This window comes from Asterias amurensis, chromosome 3 (assembly GCF_032118995.1).
Source record: "Asterias amurensis chromosome 3, ASM3211899v1".
NCBI classification, from domain to species: domain Eukaryota; kingdom Metazoa; phylum Echinodermata; class Asteroidea; order Forcipulatida; family Asteriidae; genus Asterias; species Asterias amurensis.
The window spans coordinates 79,238-97,336 of NC_092650.1; the positions used below are offsets into that span (position 1 = coordinate 79,238).

At 38.7% G+C, this 18,099-nt stretch overlaps 2 protein-coding genes across 2 annotated transcripts in view; both read right to left on the reverse strand.

Moving 5' to 3' along the window:
• LOC139935405 (hydrocephalus-inducing protein homolog) overlaps positions 1 to 11,682 on the reverse strand; it is a 72,040-nt gene extending 60,358 nt beyond the window's left edge. The window contains exons 1-15 of the mRNA XM_071929974.1: positions 11,581 to 11,682; positions 9,535 to 9,679; positions 8,746 to 8,871; positions 8,025 to 8,144; positions 7,230 to 7,364; positions 6,473 to 6,672; positions 5,783 to 5,907; positions 4,882 to 5,083; positions 4,009 to 4,135; positions 3,208 to 3,483; positions 2,486 to 2,777; positions 1,861 to 2,075; positions 1,342 to 1,442; positions 544 to 679; positions 194 to 358 (exon numbers count right to left, since the gene is read on the reverse strand). Coding sequence (XP_071786075.1) covers positions 194 to 358; positions 544 to 679; positions 1,342 to 1,442; positions 1,861 to 2,075; positions 2,486 to 2,777; positions 3,208 to 3,483; positions 4,009 to 4,135; positions 4,882 to 5,083; positions 5,783 to 5,907; positions 6,473 to 6,672; positions 7,230 to 7,364; positions 8,025 to 8,144; positions 8,746 to 8,871; positions 9,535 to 9,663 — 2,349 coding nt within the window. The 5' untranslated portion in view covers positions 9,664 to 9,679; positions 11,581 to 11,682. The remainder of the gene's footprint in view (positions 1 to 193; positions 359 to 543; positions 680 to 1,341; positions 1,443 to 1,860; positions 2,076 to 2,485; positions 2,778 to 3,207; positions 3,484 to 4,008; positions 4,136 to 4,881; positions 5,084 to 5,782; positions 5,908 to 6,472; positions 6,673 to 7,229; positions 7,365 to 8,024; positions 8,145 to 8,745; positions 8,872 to 9,534; positions 9,680 to 11,580) is intronic.
• Positions 11,683 to 17,225: 5,543 nt separating this feature from the next.
• The window catches only part of LOC139935421 (scavenger receptor cysteine-rich domain superfamily protein-like), a 36,778-nt gene continuing 35,904 nt past the window's right edge, over positions 17,226 to 18,099 (reverse strand). The window contains 1 exon segment of the mRNA XM_071930013.1: positions 17,226 to 18,099. Within this exon segment, the coding sequence (XP_071786114.1) occupies positions 17,836 to 18,099 (264 nt within the window). The 3' untranslated portion in view covers positions 17,226 to 17,835.

Sequence of the window (18,099 nt, forward strand, 5' to 3'; positions counted from 1 at the left end):
CTCAGTAATTGGTAGAGCGCCGGCAAGTTAATCTAAAGGGTGCAGACTAAAATCCCAGTCTAGTCACTTTTTTTGTTCAACCCAAAATAATTTTTCCAGTCAGATTTTCTCAAGATTTATTATTTTATACAAAAATAGTTACAAAATTATTTCAAACTTTGAAAGTTCATCCTCTGTACAAATAAATGCTTACCAGTGGTGGCTCATTGCTTCCAAAGATGCTGAACTCTGCTACAGACTCGATCTCTTCAAGAGCTTTTGGCATGATGACTAAGGGGATCTCAGCCGTAGAGTGTGGCTGGATGATCCCAGTTGCCTCTGGACTAGTGTAAAGCATCGGGCTGAAATCTTCTACTTCCTAATCAATGTAAACAAATTCAGTACAAAACAAATTCAGTGTGTACAAGCGTTAACAATTGTTACTGAACTTTAGAAATTAAACTGAACTTGCTTTGGCCATGATTCTCTTGTGTATGTTTGTTTCTAGTGCTTGTTTGTTCGCTGTCCTTTGTTTGTATGTCTGCCTATGTTTTAGTTTATTACCTGTGGCACCAAGTCGTATTTAGCAGGAAGGTCTGAATCATTGAAGAGTCTTGTATTCAGTTCATAGGGATGACTCAAAAAACATCTTGTGTAGTCCATGATGGGTGTGACTACCACAATCGCTGGCACAACACACCTAGAAATAGCGCCAACATCAAAACAAATTATTACATAGGGACATGCGCAGTATTAAAAATAATAATAATAATCTGGAAAAAACATCTAGATGAAACAGGGACAAATGTGAGGGTAGATCTGCTACAACAGACAGTGCTTTGAAAAGATCCTTAAGAAAAGATCCAGGATGTAGCCAAGCACAAGGAGTTACCAAGCACACACAAAATTTGTTATTTCTTTTGACTGCTATTATAATATGAAATAATAAATAATATTAGTAATAAGGTGTTGAAACTATGTAAAATAAAATTTACAAGAACATGACTTGAGCCTGCAACCTCTAGTTTAACATGCCAACATTTATACCACCTGAGCTATCTAGTCTTTATAAAGCGGTCTCCCTATTTGTTCAATATCTTTGTTTAGGGATGCAATTATATTAAGCCACAATATATTAAACAGAGCCTTAGACTGGAAAGGCTAGATTCAAACCAGGTCCACAAAGGTGAACAGCAGAGAAAATACCAATTGAAAAACCTTATGATCTCAAGGGCTTGACGCTACTTACAGTTGTAAAGAAGTGCAAGAAGATTCTCCTTAAATATTGAATTCATCCATTTTTTTTTTCAAAAGATGCAAGTATTTATATTTCACTTGTGTCAGAAATGCTTTTATACTTACTTAGCTGTAATGGGTAAGGCCAACAGCTCTGTCCCAACGCCTTCCACATCAACAACCAGAGACATGTCATATTTCTTGACGGTGTTTGAAGTTAGCTCAACCTGAAAATGTAAATACCAAATCATCATGCAACTATTCTGTTTTTGTGCCTAACAGAGATGTCAAGTGTGCTCCCTTTATCTTTAGGATATTATAATGAGCTGCTGCGTCGCCTGATGCTTTAAAATCCAATGTATTTAAGAGCAAGATAATGCCAATTCTTTAATTGTTGAATGTTAAAAAAAAAAAAAATCTTCTGGATTATCTTCCTCCAACATGTCCAATCATCTAGAAACAACATAGGTACATGTACATGTAGATGTGGCTGGCTGCCAAAGGCGCCCTTGCACGCCTGCAGCTTGTATACCTTGAAGCCATGTCCTTCACAATTCAGCTTCTCAGCAGGGAGTAAAAAAGATCAGACTCCCAAATTATTATCAGTAATTTTAAATGTGTTTTTTTGAAGGCCTAATAAACTACCTGAACTTTGACTTCACTCTGCGAAGGAATGGTCCCGCTCTCTGGTGTAATGTAGAACTCTTTTGGTGGGATGCTGAGATTGGTTCTGTGCAGCGTTGCTTCACCACTGGTTGCTGAGACGACTTCACCTCCTCCATCACCAGGGACTCGGATGTTATAGGTCATAGGTACAAGAGCAGTGTTAGCAAGGGTCACGACCCTAGTGCTCTTGAATCCTACAAAAAGTCAAATTATAGATTAATTCACAACGAACTTCCACCACAAAAAACTTGTTGATTGTTAAGTTATTTTTGATGTCTTAGTAAAATATAGCAATTACTATTTGTCAAATCATTTATTTTCAAGACCTTATTGATGGAGCCTTCTAAATTGTCATCACTGGGTATTTCAGTTCAGATCCTGCACTTTTTATTATTTACTGTTTTTTATTATCACACCCTTTCTTTTCATAATTTTTTTTAATATTTTGCTAAAATTGTCTAGTTTTTGCTCAAAAATATAAGTAAACCTTAAACGTTTTCTGATGAACACTACAAGGCAGGACTTGTTTGGTGTTGAGACAACTGGTTTGATAGCTTGTCAGTAATCCAAAGTACTGAATGATCACAAGACATTTAATTCTTACCATAGGACACGGTTCCAAACTTGAGCTTAGGCTGGTCAAAGTGGAACGTTGGCCCGATCACGTTGCCTTTGAAGTTGAGCTTGAGCATCTCTGGCAGTCCTTTGACTGAGCAGAAGAATTCCTCATCAAAGTCTCCCAGCATGGGAGAAGAGAAGGAGATCTTAATGGCCTGGTGTCCACCAGGGACAACAATGCCCTCACTGGGACTGAATTGGAATAGAGGGCCAAAGGTCGAGTGGTTGGGTAGGAGGTTAAAGGTGGCATCAATGTCCCCCTGGTTGCTAAGAATAACCTGTAAGGCAAATTTATAATGAAATCACAAAAGGGATAAGATTAGGAAATCAATAATTCAAAGTCAATAATTACTAATGATTTACTTTTTCTTAATCCTTATTTTTGCGGAGTAGAAAATTGTTTAGCACTACTATCTGCTTAAGGAAGTATTCTAGGCATGCAAGAGTCGTAGGGACACACCCTCAATGCAGTGGCCCACCACAATGTTCTGTCGGAACACATCAATGCGATAAACTACCAAAAACATTTCTACATGAAAAAAATGCTTGTTGCTAACAATGCAATGCAAACGTTCAGTGGAGTACTTAACCAATCCAATTAGAGCTTAGCTGCTGATGTGAATGTTAAGACACTCCATGGAATATCTTCTGTTCTTTAAATGGAAGATTTTGAGTTTTTCAAGGGTAAGAAACAGAACCTATCCATACCTCATATGTGTGCGTAGAGCGGATGAAGATGTGCCCCATGTCCAGAGTGTCGAATGAGAAGACCACCTTGGGTCCAACACCATCACCTCGCATCCTTAGGGGAAGGCGTGTCTCCCTGCCAGTGATGTCACAGTAAGCTGTACTCCAGTAAGTACGTGCCTCCTCTGGCTTGAAGATAACGTTGATCTCGGCATTGGAATTGGGCCAAATGTCACCCTCTAGTGGCTCAATAGAGAAAGCGCTGTCTGAATACAACATGCTGTCACCTTCTACCATCTGCAAAAGGTTTGAAGAGGTTATGGTTTACAAAGTACTTGACTCATTACTTATGAACAAGCCTTTAGCATCAGAGGAAAAAAACCTAAAAGGTAGTGTCATTAATTAGTTTTTGTCAACAGAATGCTGATTCATAGGCACAAATATACAATCAAAGTACAATAAAAGCCACATGTGACAGTTTCAGCTGAATACTTAATGAGAAAACAGCAAACAAAAAGTCACAGTTTTTTAACAAGTCGATCCACGTGTAGGGAAGTGACAGTGGCTACCAAAAACACCTCTGGCCGCAGCTCTTGTCGGAACGGACACCAACCCTCAGAAATCTGAGGAACGGATCATAGATGAATCGTTTCTCAGATTCAGATAAATTAAGGTGATAAATAAGCCAAATCATTACTTCAAAGAGTTTCCTTTCTCAAATAGTCTTACACCATCAATAGCTGCAGTGGTCATTTATTTGTTTACTATTTACCAATCTAAGACCATACCTTTAATGACTTGATAGAAAAATAAAAAATCTACCTTTCTTCTGTTGTGAAAAGTTCTAGTAAGGATGGCCATTTTGTCTCGTAGAGTGTTGTCCACCATACATTCCTCAAGAAAGCGATCATTTTCTGCTTGCTCTTCATCTGCTAGGCTGGTACAAAATCTACAAGAAAATACATCCATAACACTCAATTTTGTGCAAAGCATCCAAACTACAAAAAAGTCAAGTCACATGTACAAAAATTATTTTCACAGGACTTCAGCAAGTCCCAAGTATACAATGCTTAGCACACATTGGTGCAATGGTTAAACACCAATTAACTTCAAATTCAGCTATTATTAAATCGTTGTGGTACCCCTGCTAATGTAAGATTTGAATTACCTTTAGCTACTGAGCAAACTCTGTGGACAAGTGGTGAGATATCTGCTCTAGTATGGCAAAGGTCTTGAGATTGAATCCCACTTTTTTTTATATGACTAAGGAGAGTATTTGAAAGGTTTGCCGTAGCACCATGTGAAAATGTCTTTTGATTAGTGTTGGTTCTGAAAAGAATCAGTGGTTGACAACTCAACATTTCAATCAGTACACTACGATTGTCTTCTAGGTGCTTTTTGTGCACCACCGAGCTAAGCCCAACCACCAATCTCCTTAGATTTAACAAGTCATTACTTAAGCAGCATCCAGAAACAGAGTCAAGCATTCCCCTAAAGATGATTCAAGCATCCTGATTGAAATGTTAAGTTGTCAACCACTGGTTCTTTTTAGAACCAACACTACTCAAAAGAGATTTTCACATGGTGCTCCCGCAAACCTCACCTAATCATACTTCCATTATGCAAAGTTTCAAATCCTACTGAGTAAACAGTGAATAATACACAGTGTCAATGGTTGGTTAATAAATAATATACCTGTCTTTTTGTTGGTTTTCTTCTTCTGCTGTTGCAAAGGGTTTCCACTGGAAGTGTGCAATTACGTCGCTGCGATTGTTGATGGTAAGAGATCTTTGATTGGCCATGGTGATAAAGGTGTTCTCTATTCGGACTGTGTTTTTGTCCAATCGGACGTTTGCATCAACTGCCGCACCGTACAACGTGACAAAGACGTCTTCAGCTGTTTCAGTTCCGGGAAATTAAATCATTAAAAAAATAAAGATCAAGGTTACCAACCAAAGTACAATGTGAGAGTATATTGCTAGTGAGTGGTTCCAAATTATATTTGCTAAGCACAGAAATCTTTTAAGAGAGCATCTCAAAAGCATGTTAGCGAGACAAAATAATTTTCGGATGGGCACATGCCTAAAATCCACAAGACCAGCGGAACATCTTATAAAATCATACACAATCCAAACAGAACGTTCCTACCATCCCAACATTTGAGATGCTCCCTAAGCAACAATGTACTGTGGTTTTGGGGTGCTGTTTAGTAGTAGTAGTGGGCCCCCCTAATAAAGCTGTATCTGTTCGGTACTGCACACAAACTCCACTATCGGGATATCAATGGTGCAGGCGCGTGGTGGCTAGTTTAAACGTCAATCCTAACCACCCCAGTATATTTGGTTAGAGACCTGCTCATAACCTCTACAAACCTCCACTCTATGGTACTCTGCAACAGAAGGATTTGGATCAAATAGAGTGTGCCTGGTCCCGTGAGAGGTAGGGCCTAGTTTCATGGCACTGCTTACTGTAGAATTCTGCACTACTGACTACCAGCACTCTATAAAGTGGCTGATTCTATGGGCAGAAAAGACTGGTAGAGATGAAAGAATGAAAACACCTAAGGACAATCGTAATACTTTTCCTAAGTTCATACCTGTATCATACGAGACAACTAGATCTTCATTATGATCACCGACTGTGTTGGGTTTAAATGTCACCTCCACCTGTAGGCTCTCATTGACTGCTAGAACACCGCAGGCAGGGTGAACTAAAAAGGGTCTAAAATCAAATAACAGTCAGAAATTTCAATCAATAACAATCTGATATAAAATCCTTATGACCTTAAGGCTCAACTTTATAAAGCTTATAAGCACGCCATTTTCTGCTTACTGAGTAGCCAGTAGCAGGATTTCTATTTCATAAATACTGCTTGGAACCTTGTCAAAAATTAGTCTAGGACAACCAGCGAATAAGTACAGTCCAGGACAAGGTTTTTACCCGCTGTTATTTCACCATGTGGTTTTACGTGGTCGAGCGGTCTGTTGCGTTGATAGTTGAATCATCAGAGTGTGGGTTTGATTCCCGGTCATGACACTTGTGTCCTTGAGCACAGCACTAAACCATTACTGCTGCTCTTAACCTTAAATGGAAACCTGAGAGGGCTGAGATAAAACCCTCATCGCTAATATAGCAGCTTGGGGTTGAATGCTCCCTAGGGAGTTAAGAAAGTTAGACTGTTCTAAAAGTATGCCTGATGAAAAGGACTAATAGTGTTGTGAAGGGCCTTGACCTAGCTACCGGGATATCTGCACACATACAAGAACCCACTTGAATTATGACTTACTCTGTCACATATAGAGAAAATCTGGCCTCTCGGTTGCCTACATTTCTGACCAGTAACGTCTTTGTGGAGGAGTACTTGACAGGGCAGGTTGAGAAGTTGACCTGGTCTGGGAAATCCAGCAAGGCTCGGGCACCGATGGCCTTGACTGGTACAACAAACTTCTCTCGCTCGGTCATGCAGATCAGCTCATGTACATAGTCCTAGGGTCACAGAATTATTATTTATTTTATTCTTATTTATATGACAAGTTCACATACGAATAGATAAGTCAAACAGCTGTTTAAACTTTCTGTTTGCAACTTTTGCTTCCGCTCCAAAAATGGCATTATAAACAAATACAAAATAATTGCAACATGTAGTCCATGTCAGAGACATTATCATAATGCAATATGAGCACATAAATACAAATGAATATATACATGAACTACAAGTAAAATTATTGTCTTCAAAAAAGCGGAGCTGCCAACAGTTTCACCTAGCGCTCAGGGAGATTTTGTGTAACTATCAGGGAGATAGTTAGGAGTGCATTCAATGTAATAGTGATAAAGTTTCCATAATCAGGGAAATTTTCTATTTGTTCATTACAACATGGAAAGAATGGCATATTTTCAGGGAACTTTCTGCAGATTCAGGGAGAGTTGTAGCTTTGCAAGTAGGCAAAAAACAACAAACAAAGCAGGCTTGAGTATTTTCAAGGATGACATGGGTTTGGTATTTCCAGTTTTTGGTGGGGCCGGTTATCTTAAAGAGAACTAACCTTCTTCTCAGCGGGCATAAACTGTATCCTGAAGACAATGGCCATACCAGGTGCAACCTTGTTCCCAATGTCTGGAGGACTAACAATCTTAAAATACGGGGAGTCGGCCTGAGACACTTTGACTAATCGAGACACCTGATAAGATAAACGGAATAAAGTCATGACTACCAAGTTATTCATTTTCCTTTTAATTGTAGTCCAGAATATGATTTATAAATAAATGCATCCTTTCTCAGATTCAAATGTTTTGTGTGACAAAAATATCCAAACTATATTTCTTCATTTTTTGTGACGGAATCATTTCTCAGACTAGTTCATACTTTCAACAGCTGCAGTGCTTCTCACCAAGTAACTTTGTGTGATCACTAATTTGTGGAGTTACTTACTAATCTATGACACTAAATAATTTCTAAAGAGCTATAGGATACATAAATTGCCGTCAACCTGCCACCATCTTAAAGATAAACTTATGATGAAACAGTAAAAATGCAAAGATTTGTATGCGAGGCACTTAGGATGGGCAAATGTCTGTAGTTGGTTGTTTGCTTGTAGTTGTGCTTGTCCCTTGTCTTTTCGTTTGGATATGATTGGGGGGCCCATTAAGTGGGCCTGAGTGCCTGTTTGGGGTTTTCCTTTTGCAATGATGTCATCTTTTATATATTTGTGCAATCAAGGTAATAAAATAAAGAATTAAATAAAATGTGTATGTGCGGCACATACGATGGGCCAATGAGCAACCTTGTTATGACCTCTAAGCATGTGCATAAGTTCTATAAGAAATCTCTCAAATCTTACTTTATCGTTGTTTCTGAGCAGCAAAGGTACTTCAAAGACTTCATGCGGCTCAAACTGTTGGAAGACAATCTCTGATGGGAAGGGCTGAAACATTGGCTCATCAATGTCTACTACAGAGAACTGAGGATGCAATCATGTACAAAATAAATACACATTGTTTAAACAAAGAGTAAGGACAGAGAAGTCCTTACTCTATGGTTAAAGACACTGAATAATATTGGTATGTGTCAAAGACCAGTCTTCTCACTTGGTGTATCTTAACATATGCATTAAATAACAAACCTGTGAAAATTTGAGCTCAAATGGTCATCGAAGTTACAAGATAATAATTTGAGACCTTAAATTCTAAATCTGAGGTCTAAAAATCAAATTCGTGGAAAATTACTTCTTTCTCAGAAACTATGTCACTTCAGAGGGAGCCTTTTCTCACAATGTTTTATACTATCAACCTCTCCCCATTACTCGTCACCACGTAAGGTTTTATGCTAATAATTATCTTGAGTAATTACCAATAGTGTCCACTGCCTTTAAAATGTGACATGGTAACCTGAATTAAACTACCAATCAAGAAGATTACATTTTTGCTTGTTAGTTTGTTTGTTTGTTTGTTTGCCTGCTTTGGCATTTACATTGTCTTTCCATTTTGAGATGTTATCCCTTTTTAGATTTCTATTACAGTTTAATAGTTTTTAACTGATTTATAAATTGATCTTTAATTTACCTTTTGATGTGTAGTATCTCCCATGTCCAAGAGTTCAATGACCTGAGGAATCCTCATGTCGTGTGTGTTTGCGAGTTTTTCATGGGTGGACTGTGCCATTTCCTTCATGAATAACGAGGGGGTCAGCTACGGAGAGGGGAAAAACAGCAAAATTTAATGTCTTCCAGCCATTACAGACAAGTCTCACTTATGTTTAAACACTTTTCAAGGATGTTGTGTTCTCACATACATCAATGCGAAGAAAACAAATTGCCCACTTAAAAAGTCCCATCGTCCAAATGTTGAGACCAGAATTGATTCTTCTCAGAGCCAACACACTTCTTAAAAACGTTTTATACATGGTTGTACCTGTTAAGCCCTTTTCACACGACGGACAAAAACCATACTGGCGAGATTTTCTCAATGTTTGTGAAATAATACATAATGAGCTTCGGTGAAAGGACAGCAATTTTGAACCTTTTCTACATTCCTTGCTAAATGTTCATTGTGAAATTTAATAGTAGGCACGGCACGAACATGCATGAGCAGTAGTGGAATTTTTTGCAAGGAGCCCACGCACATCCTTGAGTGTAACAACCCCTTATTTATTATTTTATAGTCAGTTGCTTGAAAAGAAGTCTGACCATGCAAAATTTGTGTGCTACCATTTTTATAATGAGCATCACACTAACATTCTGAACCGACATGCGTGTTTGTGTTTAAAACATGTTTATGAAACATCATTATTTCACTGGCTCCTTTGAGTATGTTAAAAACATTTATTTGCAGTTGTAATATTATTTTCTTTACCTTTTGTTCTTCAACAGGTCCCCTTAGGAGCTTTGGGTTTCTTGGAGCAGTGACCTTGCTGACATAGAGGGGGGTCTCACCACAGTCGGTGGCCCGTTGGGCTGTCTGCTTCTCAAGACCCGTAGGCATCGTTGCTGCTTTTTATCTGCTGAAAACATGGCAAATAAAGTTGTTTGTATTCAAAATGATAACAAATGGTTTTCTTGTAATGTTTAAACTTTTAGCATGCAGCTGTATGATTCTGTTTGTTTGACTAAATTATACAACAAATAAAATTTACTCCTTATTTGTCACTGTCAGCCGTCATGTGTTTAGCATGTTTAGGATGCTGCAGCCACTGCTGTCAACGGGACCAGAATAAAGGTCGGCCTAGTACAAGTATAACTTGTTGTGATGTAATGATGATTGCAGAACATAGACCGACAGTTTTTGACAATTACGAAGGGAAAAATACTTTTAAATCTTGCAAAATGAACATTTTCGCATACAACATCACTACCAATACCATGTCATGACACCACTAAACAAAAGTGCAGAGTGGGAATGAAAATGTAGGGATTTCTTTGATTAAGTCATATCAAATTTTGATGATTCAAATTTTTATTAGAAATTCAAAGAAAGTTCAAGAGTTTCGTCACTGTCAGCCGTCATGTGTTTAGCATGTTTAGGATGCTGCAGCCACTGCTGTCAAGGGGACCAGGATAAAGGTCGGCCTAGTACAAGTATAACTTGTTGTGTTGTAATGATGATTGCAGAACATAGACCGACAGTTTTTGACAATTACGAAGGGAAAAATACTTTTAAATCTTGCAAAATGAACATTTTCGCATACAACATCACTACCAATACCATGTCATGACACCACTAAACAAAAGTGCAGAGTGGGAATGAAAATGTAGGGATTTCTTTGATTAAGTCATATCAAATTTTGATGATTCAAATTTTTATTAGAAATTCAAAGAAAGTTCAAGAGTTTCGTCACTGTCAGCCGTCATGTGTTTAGCATGTTTAGGATGCTGCAGCCACTGCTGTCAAGGGGACCAGGATAAAGGTCGGCCTAGTACAAGTATAACTTGTTGTGTTGTAATGATGATTGCAGAACATAGACCGACAGTTTTTGACAATTACGAAGGGAAAAATACTTTTAAATCTTGCAAAATGAACATTTTCGCATACAACATCACTACCAATACCATGTCATGACACCACTAAACAAAAGTGCAGAGTGGGAATGAAAATGTAGGGATTTCTTTGATTAAGTCATATCAAATTTTGATGATTCAAATTTTTATTAGAAATTCAAAGAGTTCAAGAGTTTCGTTTGGTAGGCCTGTTAAAAAAAAAAATCATAACAAATATATTAACAACATTAAATAATATGGAAATGTTTCAAAAAATGTTCCCAATTACACACAGACAGTGGTTACACATCCCTCAAATTATTGTGGAAAATAATTAAATCAATCAAGCGGACTAAACTCTTTTTTTCCGGGTCAACAAACTGGGTCAACATGGTGATGGTCAAACATTACAAACATCAACACAACAATCAACATGATCAACTCTCGAGTCAGAACAAAACAGTGTAGGCCTACGTCATTTTACTGGCGACAGTTACACTGATCATGCTCACACACAGTCACACTCACAGTCAGTGACACTGACAAAAACAATGACTATAACTGGGTACCGCTAACGGCTATAACTTTCATTTTAATAAATTTATTAAGTAAAAATAGAATATCAGCACTCATCTGCTCATTAGTAATTTATTTAGTTATATAGACTATTTCAAATCTAAACCCTCTACCACAGACACTTAGACGTACTACTTACACTTCTAATTTACGCGTTTAAATACCGTCTCACCAGCTCACTCTCTTCAACAAGACCTCACTCAGTCCCCACGACTACACGATTTCTACTCAGAAATCAAGTCCCCATTTCTTTTAATTCCCATAAAACCCTTTCTTTTGATGTGCATAGGTGCTGACGAAACAAAGTCAAGTGAATGCTGTATCATAATGCTATAAAATATAAACTCACCTTTACTTAAAACGAATTTAGATCATACTTGTACGGATATTTAAGCGACAGAAGTTTTAAAAACATCAAACTAAACATATCGCCATCTTGTTTTTGCTCGATCGTGTTGTCAAGCAACCCGTTTCTAAATTACATATAACGGCTACTCCCATTGGATGATCTATTCTCGCATTACGTGACTTGTAAGTACTGCGATAAATGGTTTAGGTAAATTGTCGTCTGAAACCCCGCGACAAGAAGCGATTCGTGGTAGACTTGTGTACTATATTGAAAAGTTATGAGGAAGGTCACCAGACCAGACGATGACCTAACGAGCAAAGTGACTTGTCGTCTGCTTTTATAAAGGACCGGTCGTCGCTCTTACGAGACGTATGAAGCTAAACCACGGATTGTCGTGCCTGAATGCGCATGTGTGTGTAGGCCTACTATACTTAGCTCGCCTCGTTGTGTTTCCCTTCTTGAATAATCCTTGGGGGGGGGGGGGGGGGGACCTTCATCGGCCTTTTTGAAATAATCCGGCGTAAGGGATGGTAGTGTGTCACTACACTGCCTATGAGGCTTGTTATATAGATTGCTATTGCTCATTAGGCCAAATTAAAAAAAATACAAATTCTTCATTTTGAATCAACCGCAAACTTATTTTATACCTCGAAATCGAAAAATAATAAATAGTAAAAAAAAAAAAAATTAAAAAGGGTGCGGCCCCCAAAAAGGATGCGGGCGGGGACGATCAACTGGTGTTATTATTACTTTTTTTTTTGCCTTAGATGTACATGGTTGTGCCACTACACTACTTATACGTAGGGCAGCCTTGCGCACGGTTGTGCATGGTTGTTTGCACGCTACTCTACATCTACATAATGGGTGCGTTCGTTATTAGCTTCCCTGGGTCGACCCCAGTGTGTGGCGGTTTTTACTTCCAGGACAACGGGGGTAATTATCTGCACACGTTCGTCCTGGGGAAAAAAACCGCCACACACCGGGGTCGACCCAGGGAAGCTAAACGAACGCACCCAATATGAAGCTTTGTGCGTAGAACACAACAATGGTCACGTACGGTGGTTTAGTAGCTCAGTGTCGGTTTAGTATCTCCGCACTACAGTGTTTCTATGACGACGCTTATCCAGTGAACCTTGCACAATACATGCAATAAGAGTTTGTTGTTTGGTTTGAAGTTATATATCGTATGTGCGATTGTTGGCAAGTTCACTGGTGTGTTTTAAAAGAACTAACTCTCTGTAGGTCATTACTCAAGTTTTCGCACAATTTGGAAGAACAAAGATGACGATGAGTTCGATGCAGTGCGCCGCCTATATAGGCGTCAGTCGGCGAGGCAAATGTGAACGTTTTGGAATAATTACCTTCAGATGGCATTAGACAAAGTATTCTTGTCCTCCTGTTCGACCTTGGGATTGGGGACATTTTTGTTGTTAAAAAGACCCATACATTGCCAGGCCTGCTGCAATTGCTGTGAGAATTGAAAGGCTGCCGCCATACTGGGAATGTGACGTCAGCATGAAGCCGGTGAAAATGAGGCCATTTCCAGTAAAATGATTACGGCTCAGCTCATCCAGCTCGTTCTTGTCCGTTTATTTGATATAAGTGCCATTTTCCAAATATTGTTTCTTTCTAAACTAACTTGTTTATACATTTAAAGGCAGCCGACACTTGGTAATTACTCAAAATAATTATAAGCATAAACCTCACTTGGTAACGAGTAATGGGGAGAGGTTGATTGTATAAAACTGTGAGAAACGGCTCCCTCTGAAATGACGTAGTTTTGGGGAAAGAAGTAATTTTCAATTAATTTGATTTCGAGACCTCAGATTTAGAATTTGAGGTCTCGAAATCAACCATCTGAAAGCACACAACTTCTTGTGACAAGGGTGTTTTTCCTTTTTGGTTATCTCGCAACTCCGATGATGAATCGAGCTCAAAATTTAATGTTCACAGGTTTGTTATTTTATGTATTGTGAGATACACCAAGTGAGAAGAATGGTCTTTGACCATTACCAATAGTGTCCAGTGTACTTGTATGTGGCCATCCCAAACGTACACGAGCACTCATCACACAAGTGATACACCAAGTGAGAAGAATGGTCTTTGACCATTACCAATAGTGTCCAGTGTACTTGTATGTGGCCATCCCAAACGTACACGAGCACTCATCACACATAAACCCAGAGAGTCTTTAACATGGCCGTGTTCTTGGCGCGGTCGTAACCAATAACTGTTTCTGATGAACTTGCCATTGGTTGATCAGCGGCCAATGACCGAAACAGCTATTGGTTACAGCATGGAGGTAAAATTATATCTACCTATGTATACAGCCACCAAAACGCACTCATGGGGGGACCCGTTTTCTTTGGCATGTGTGTGCGCATGCGGTTTTTTTTTTTTTTTTTTTAACTGAAATGGCTTCTATATGGAACAATAAAGTAGGCAGGCAATAATTATAGTCAATCAAAAGCACAAATCAACACCAATAACATCATTCGGGAGTAACATGTTGAGGTTGACTCTTCTAACAAATTGACTCTGGTGAGGTTATCAACTTAAAAATAATCAAGTACTTTTTTTATTCAGGCGAAGTTCCAAACATACTCCATTGACTATTACATACCTCATCTCATTCTATATAACTGAACTGTTAACAAACTATACAACATTTTATTGCACTTTTGAATCAACACAATGTTTTATTACAAAAGTCTTTGATCTGATGATAACAATATTAAGATTTGTTCTGTATTATGTAAGCGTCTCTCAAAAGCAATATCCTTTCAGCTTTAGCGGAATGTTTTATATACCGTATATAACCCTTCAGGGGTGGATTTCACAAAGAGTTAGGACTAGTCCTAACTTAAGACTAGTCCTAGGGGATATACAAAACGTGTGGCTAGTCCTAAGTTAACTCGAGATAAGACTAGTAACTCTTTGTGAAATCCACCACAGAATTACTTAACGTGTTTAACCATTCTTATCGCTAATGAATGTATGCAAAACGTACTTTAAAGTATGTCATGCGGCGGCAACGTGAAAACAATCTGACTTTTCTGAAGGTCTATTCGATGTTCAAGACCAGGTATCATGGTAGTAGCCAAATAGTTCCAATCCAACTGGGCACTCCAAATGAGCCGATGTAGCAGGAGATCCCAATCCTTATACGGAGAAATTGTTTAAATAGAAACTTCGTCAAAGGCGCCCTTTTTTAATCAACTCCCTTCAATGAGCCCATGTTAATTTTCCGTTTGGTAGAAACACACCAAACGCACACACAAGTGTCTATCAGTTGGGCTAGTTTAAATTTGACACTCTTGGACACAGCATTGATGACTGGGTATTATAACATATTCCTTTTAAAATTACTAAGTGTGACGAATTCTTGTCACACGATTTACTGGATCCCATAAATCACTACATACTAGCATCGGCTAAAAGCAAACAAGTTGAAATGATACTATTAGAGGCAGAACCCTTTGCACGTCAGCCTAAAATTGGTGGCATGAAATGCCCCTCTTATAAAAACATTTATTAAGAGCTTATATTTACATTTCCTTTTATATTTAAAAGCTGCTCTAAAACTAATTTGCTGTGTGCTGGTCAACTACGTGTTCAGTGCACTTGTATTGCTAGAGAATATCCGTTATCGTCACACATTATATCAAGAGAAATGTTTATGCGGGCTGGTACCCGTAGTTGTCTTCTAAAATCACCAAGGCGTCCAGTCTATAGGAAGCAGCACACTTTGATTGAGCATCTCACTTACATTAGGTTTGTAAATTCGATGATGCAAGACTGGTCTCAGTCTCAGTGCCATGGTCACTGGTTAAGGGAGCGCAACATCGTCTGATTCAGAAGTTGGTTTAAAGAGACTGGACAAGTCTCTGAATCTGGATCAAAACTTGAGCATCTGGACGCTCGTTCTGAGCGAGATGTTTGTGTGATACAGATTTCCCTTCTCCAGTAATTCGTGTTGCGATACCAGTGACGTTTACAAAATACCCGTCGCCAATCAAAACCATGGCTAAGCTTCATATTTCATATAAAGGGATCAGGGGGTGCCTGTCACAGAGTGAAATAAAATTTTCTAAATTACGCCAGATCTTATGGTAAAAGGGTAACATAATATAATTTGTGTATGGCCATAGTGCATGCTATAGTACTTTAAAGTTGTTCTTGTAAACAAGTTTTTATGTTGAGTGGGGAAACCACGCCCCAAAATTCCTTACACTTGGTGAGCCATCTTATATACAAAGAAGTAATGTGACTTCAACATGATGACTTTAACATGAGGCTTTGATTGCTTAAGTTACTGGTTGTTTTGAACAATGAATATTCATGAGTAGGCTTGTGCGAGCAGGCATAAGTTAAGGGAAATACAAATAAAATTCCTAAAGAATCATTTCTGGTTTGGGAGGGTGTGTCGGCCATCTGAGAATATAATATTTTTCTTTCGAAATCAGAGCTTCATGAGGAGAGGGTGTACAGCCAGCCTGAAAGATTTAAATGCGAGCCTTGTGACAGAGGGCATAGCCAGCTTTTGGCAGTGAGAACTAATGAGAGTTCAACAATAATTTTATTGGAGCGTCGCTTGTTAACAAATATTTTATATTTAGCGATTGGTATTCAGCAAAACTCTGAGATAAGCCAGGATTTGCCAGTAATTCCTGAAAGTCAAACTTTGTACTAAGTATTGTTAAATTTAAAGTGGAACATTGCGTTTATTGTACATTTTTAGAGAAATTATTTTATTTATTGTCACTGGAAGAAAGTTGTCCAATCTTTAATAATGCAAAGAGTATGTAGTTCAAGACGGGCGAGTTAGCCAACCGATTTTATAATTATGTTTCTCTATTCTTGTGGTATTAAATCAATGAGCTCGAGTGGCACAAAGGCTCTACGGAATCAATTTAAAATTCTTTATTGCGAGCTGACGTGTTGTAAATAGACCGAGTAGTAAGAATTGTGTTTATTATGTATTCATAAATACCTCAGACAGTTTCGCTATTCCTGTTGGTGGAGAGTGCGTCCAAAAAGGCATTTAAGAATGGGAATAAAAATTAATAGTAGTGACTAGTTCTTAAAGCCATTGGACCCTTTCGGTACAGAAAAAAAAAAAAAGTTCACAGATTTACAAATAATTTACAGGGTTTACAGAAGGTAATGGTGAAAGACTTCTCTTGAAATATTAGTCCATGAAACGAGAATTACGGATTTGTTATAAACACATGTCATGACACGGCGAAACGCGCGAAAACAGGAGTGGGTTTTCCCGTTATTTTCTCCCGACTCCGATGTCCGATTGAGCCTAAATTTCCACAGGATTGTTATTTTTATATATAAGTTGTGATGCACGAAGTGTGGGACTTGGACAATACTGTTTACCGAAAGTGTATAATGGCTTTAAACGGCCGTTTAAAAAGTTCTTAAACGGCCGTTTAAAAACTCGTTAAACGGCCGTTTAAAAACTCGTTAAACGGCCGTTTAAAAACTCGTTAAACGGCCGTTTAAAAACTCGTCACTACCCTTTAATTCCCTTATTTGTATACCCCCCCCCACCCCCCCCCCAAAAAAAAAAAAAAATTCAACTTTCAATGAAGCCAACTACGGGCACAAAAAGCGAGGCAGAGGAGGTGTGTAGTTCTTTGTTCTTGATCTCTTCAAGAGAAAAAAACATTTGTTATCTCTTCATCCCAAGAACCATATTGAATAATCCTTGTCACTTGTCACTGGTAGCTTCATAAATTTGTATGTTCTTTGAATGTGTAGAGTTTCTTCCTCCGGTGTCATTTCCAGAATCGTGTTGAAATGGGGCCGATCTTCACAAAGGGCTAAGATCAATCTGGTTTAAGCAAAGTGCGATGTGACAATACAAATTACTCTGGCAATACTGACAACTCATCTTTAGAACGAGTCCGTACCTTGTAAAAGTGACTTGAAATCCCGACTGTGTTCAGCCGAATTTGCAGAGCACACTGCAACGCGAGCATCCTGGTTCCGTCAGAATTATATAGTATGCCAAGGTACGTTTTGTTTGTATGCAGCTCAACATTTTCCAGACGTTAAACCAATGTTTATATGAGACCTTCTAATTCTACCTCCATGGTTCAGGTCCGTCTGTCCGATCCTGGTATTCGCATGATGAGGGATCGAGGTACATCCATCTTTCGTCAGATTAGATTGAATGTAAATAGACTACTAGACTCATAGTGAAAAACAGGACTATAATGTACCGGGGAAACAGTGGCTAAACTATACTAGTGTCCCATCAAAAGCTGCAACAGGTGTGTTTGGTGGAGGAATACTGTTCTCCCTTTGCACAACAGGGGCTCCAGTCCATTCCCCGTACTCATCCCCGTCCCCATCAACCTCGGTCTCTGAGTCCTCAACCGGGTCGGGAGCCGGAGGTAGAGGGTATAACTCAATAAACATGTCTTTATTTCGTGTTGATTCACTGTCCCCCCTGGATCTCGATCGACCCCTTCCTTGATTTCCCCGCCCTCCGCTGTCTGTGTT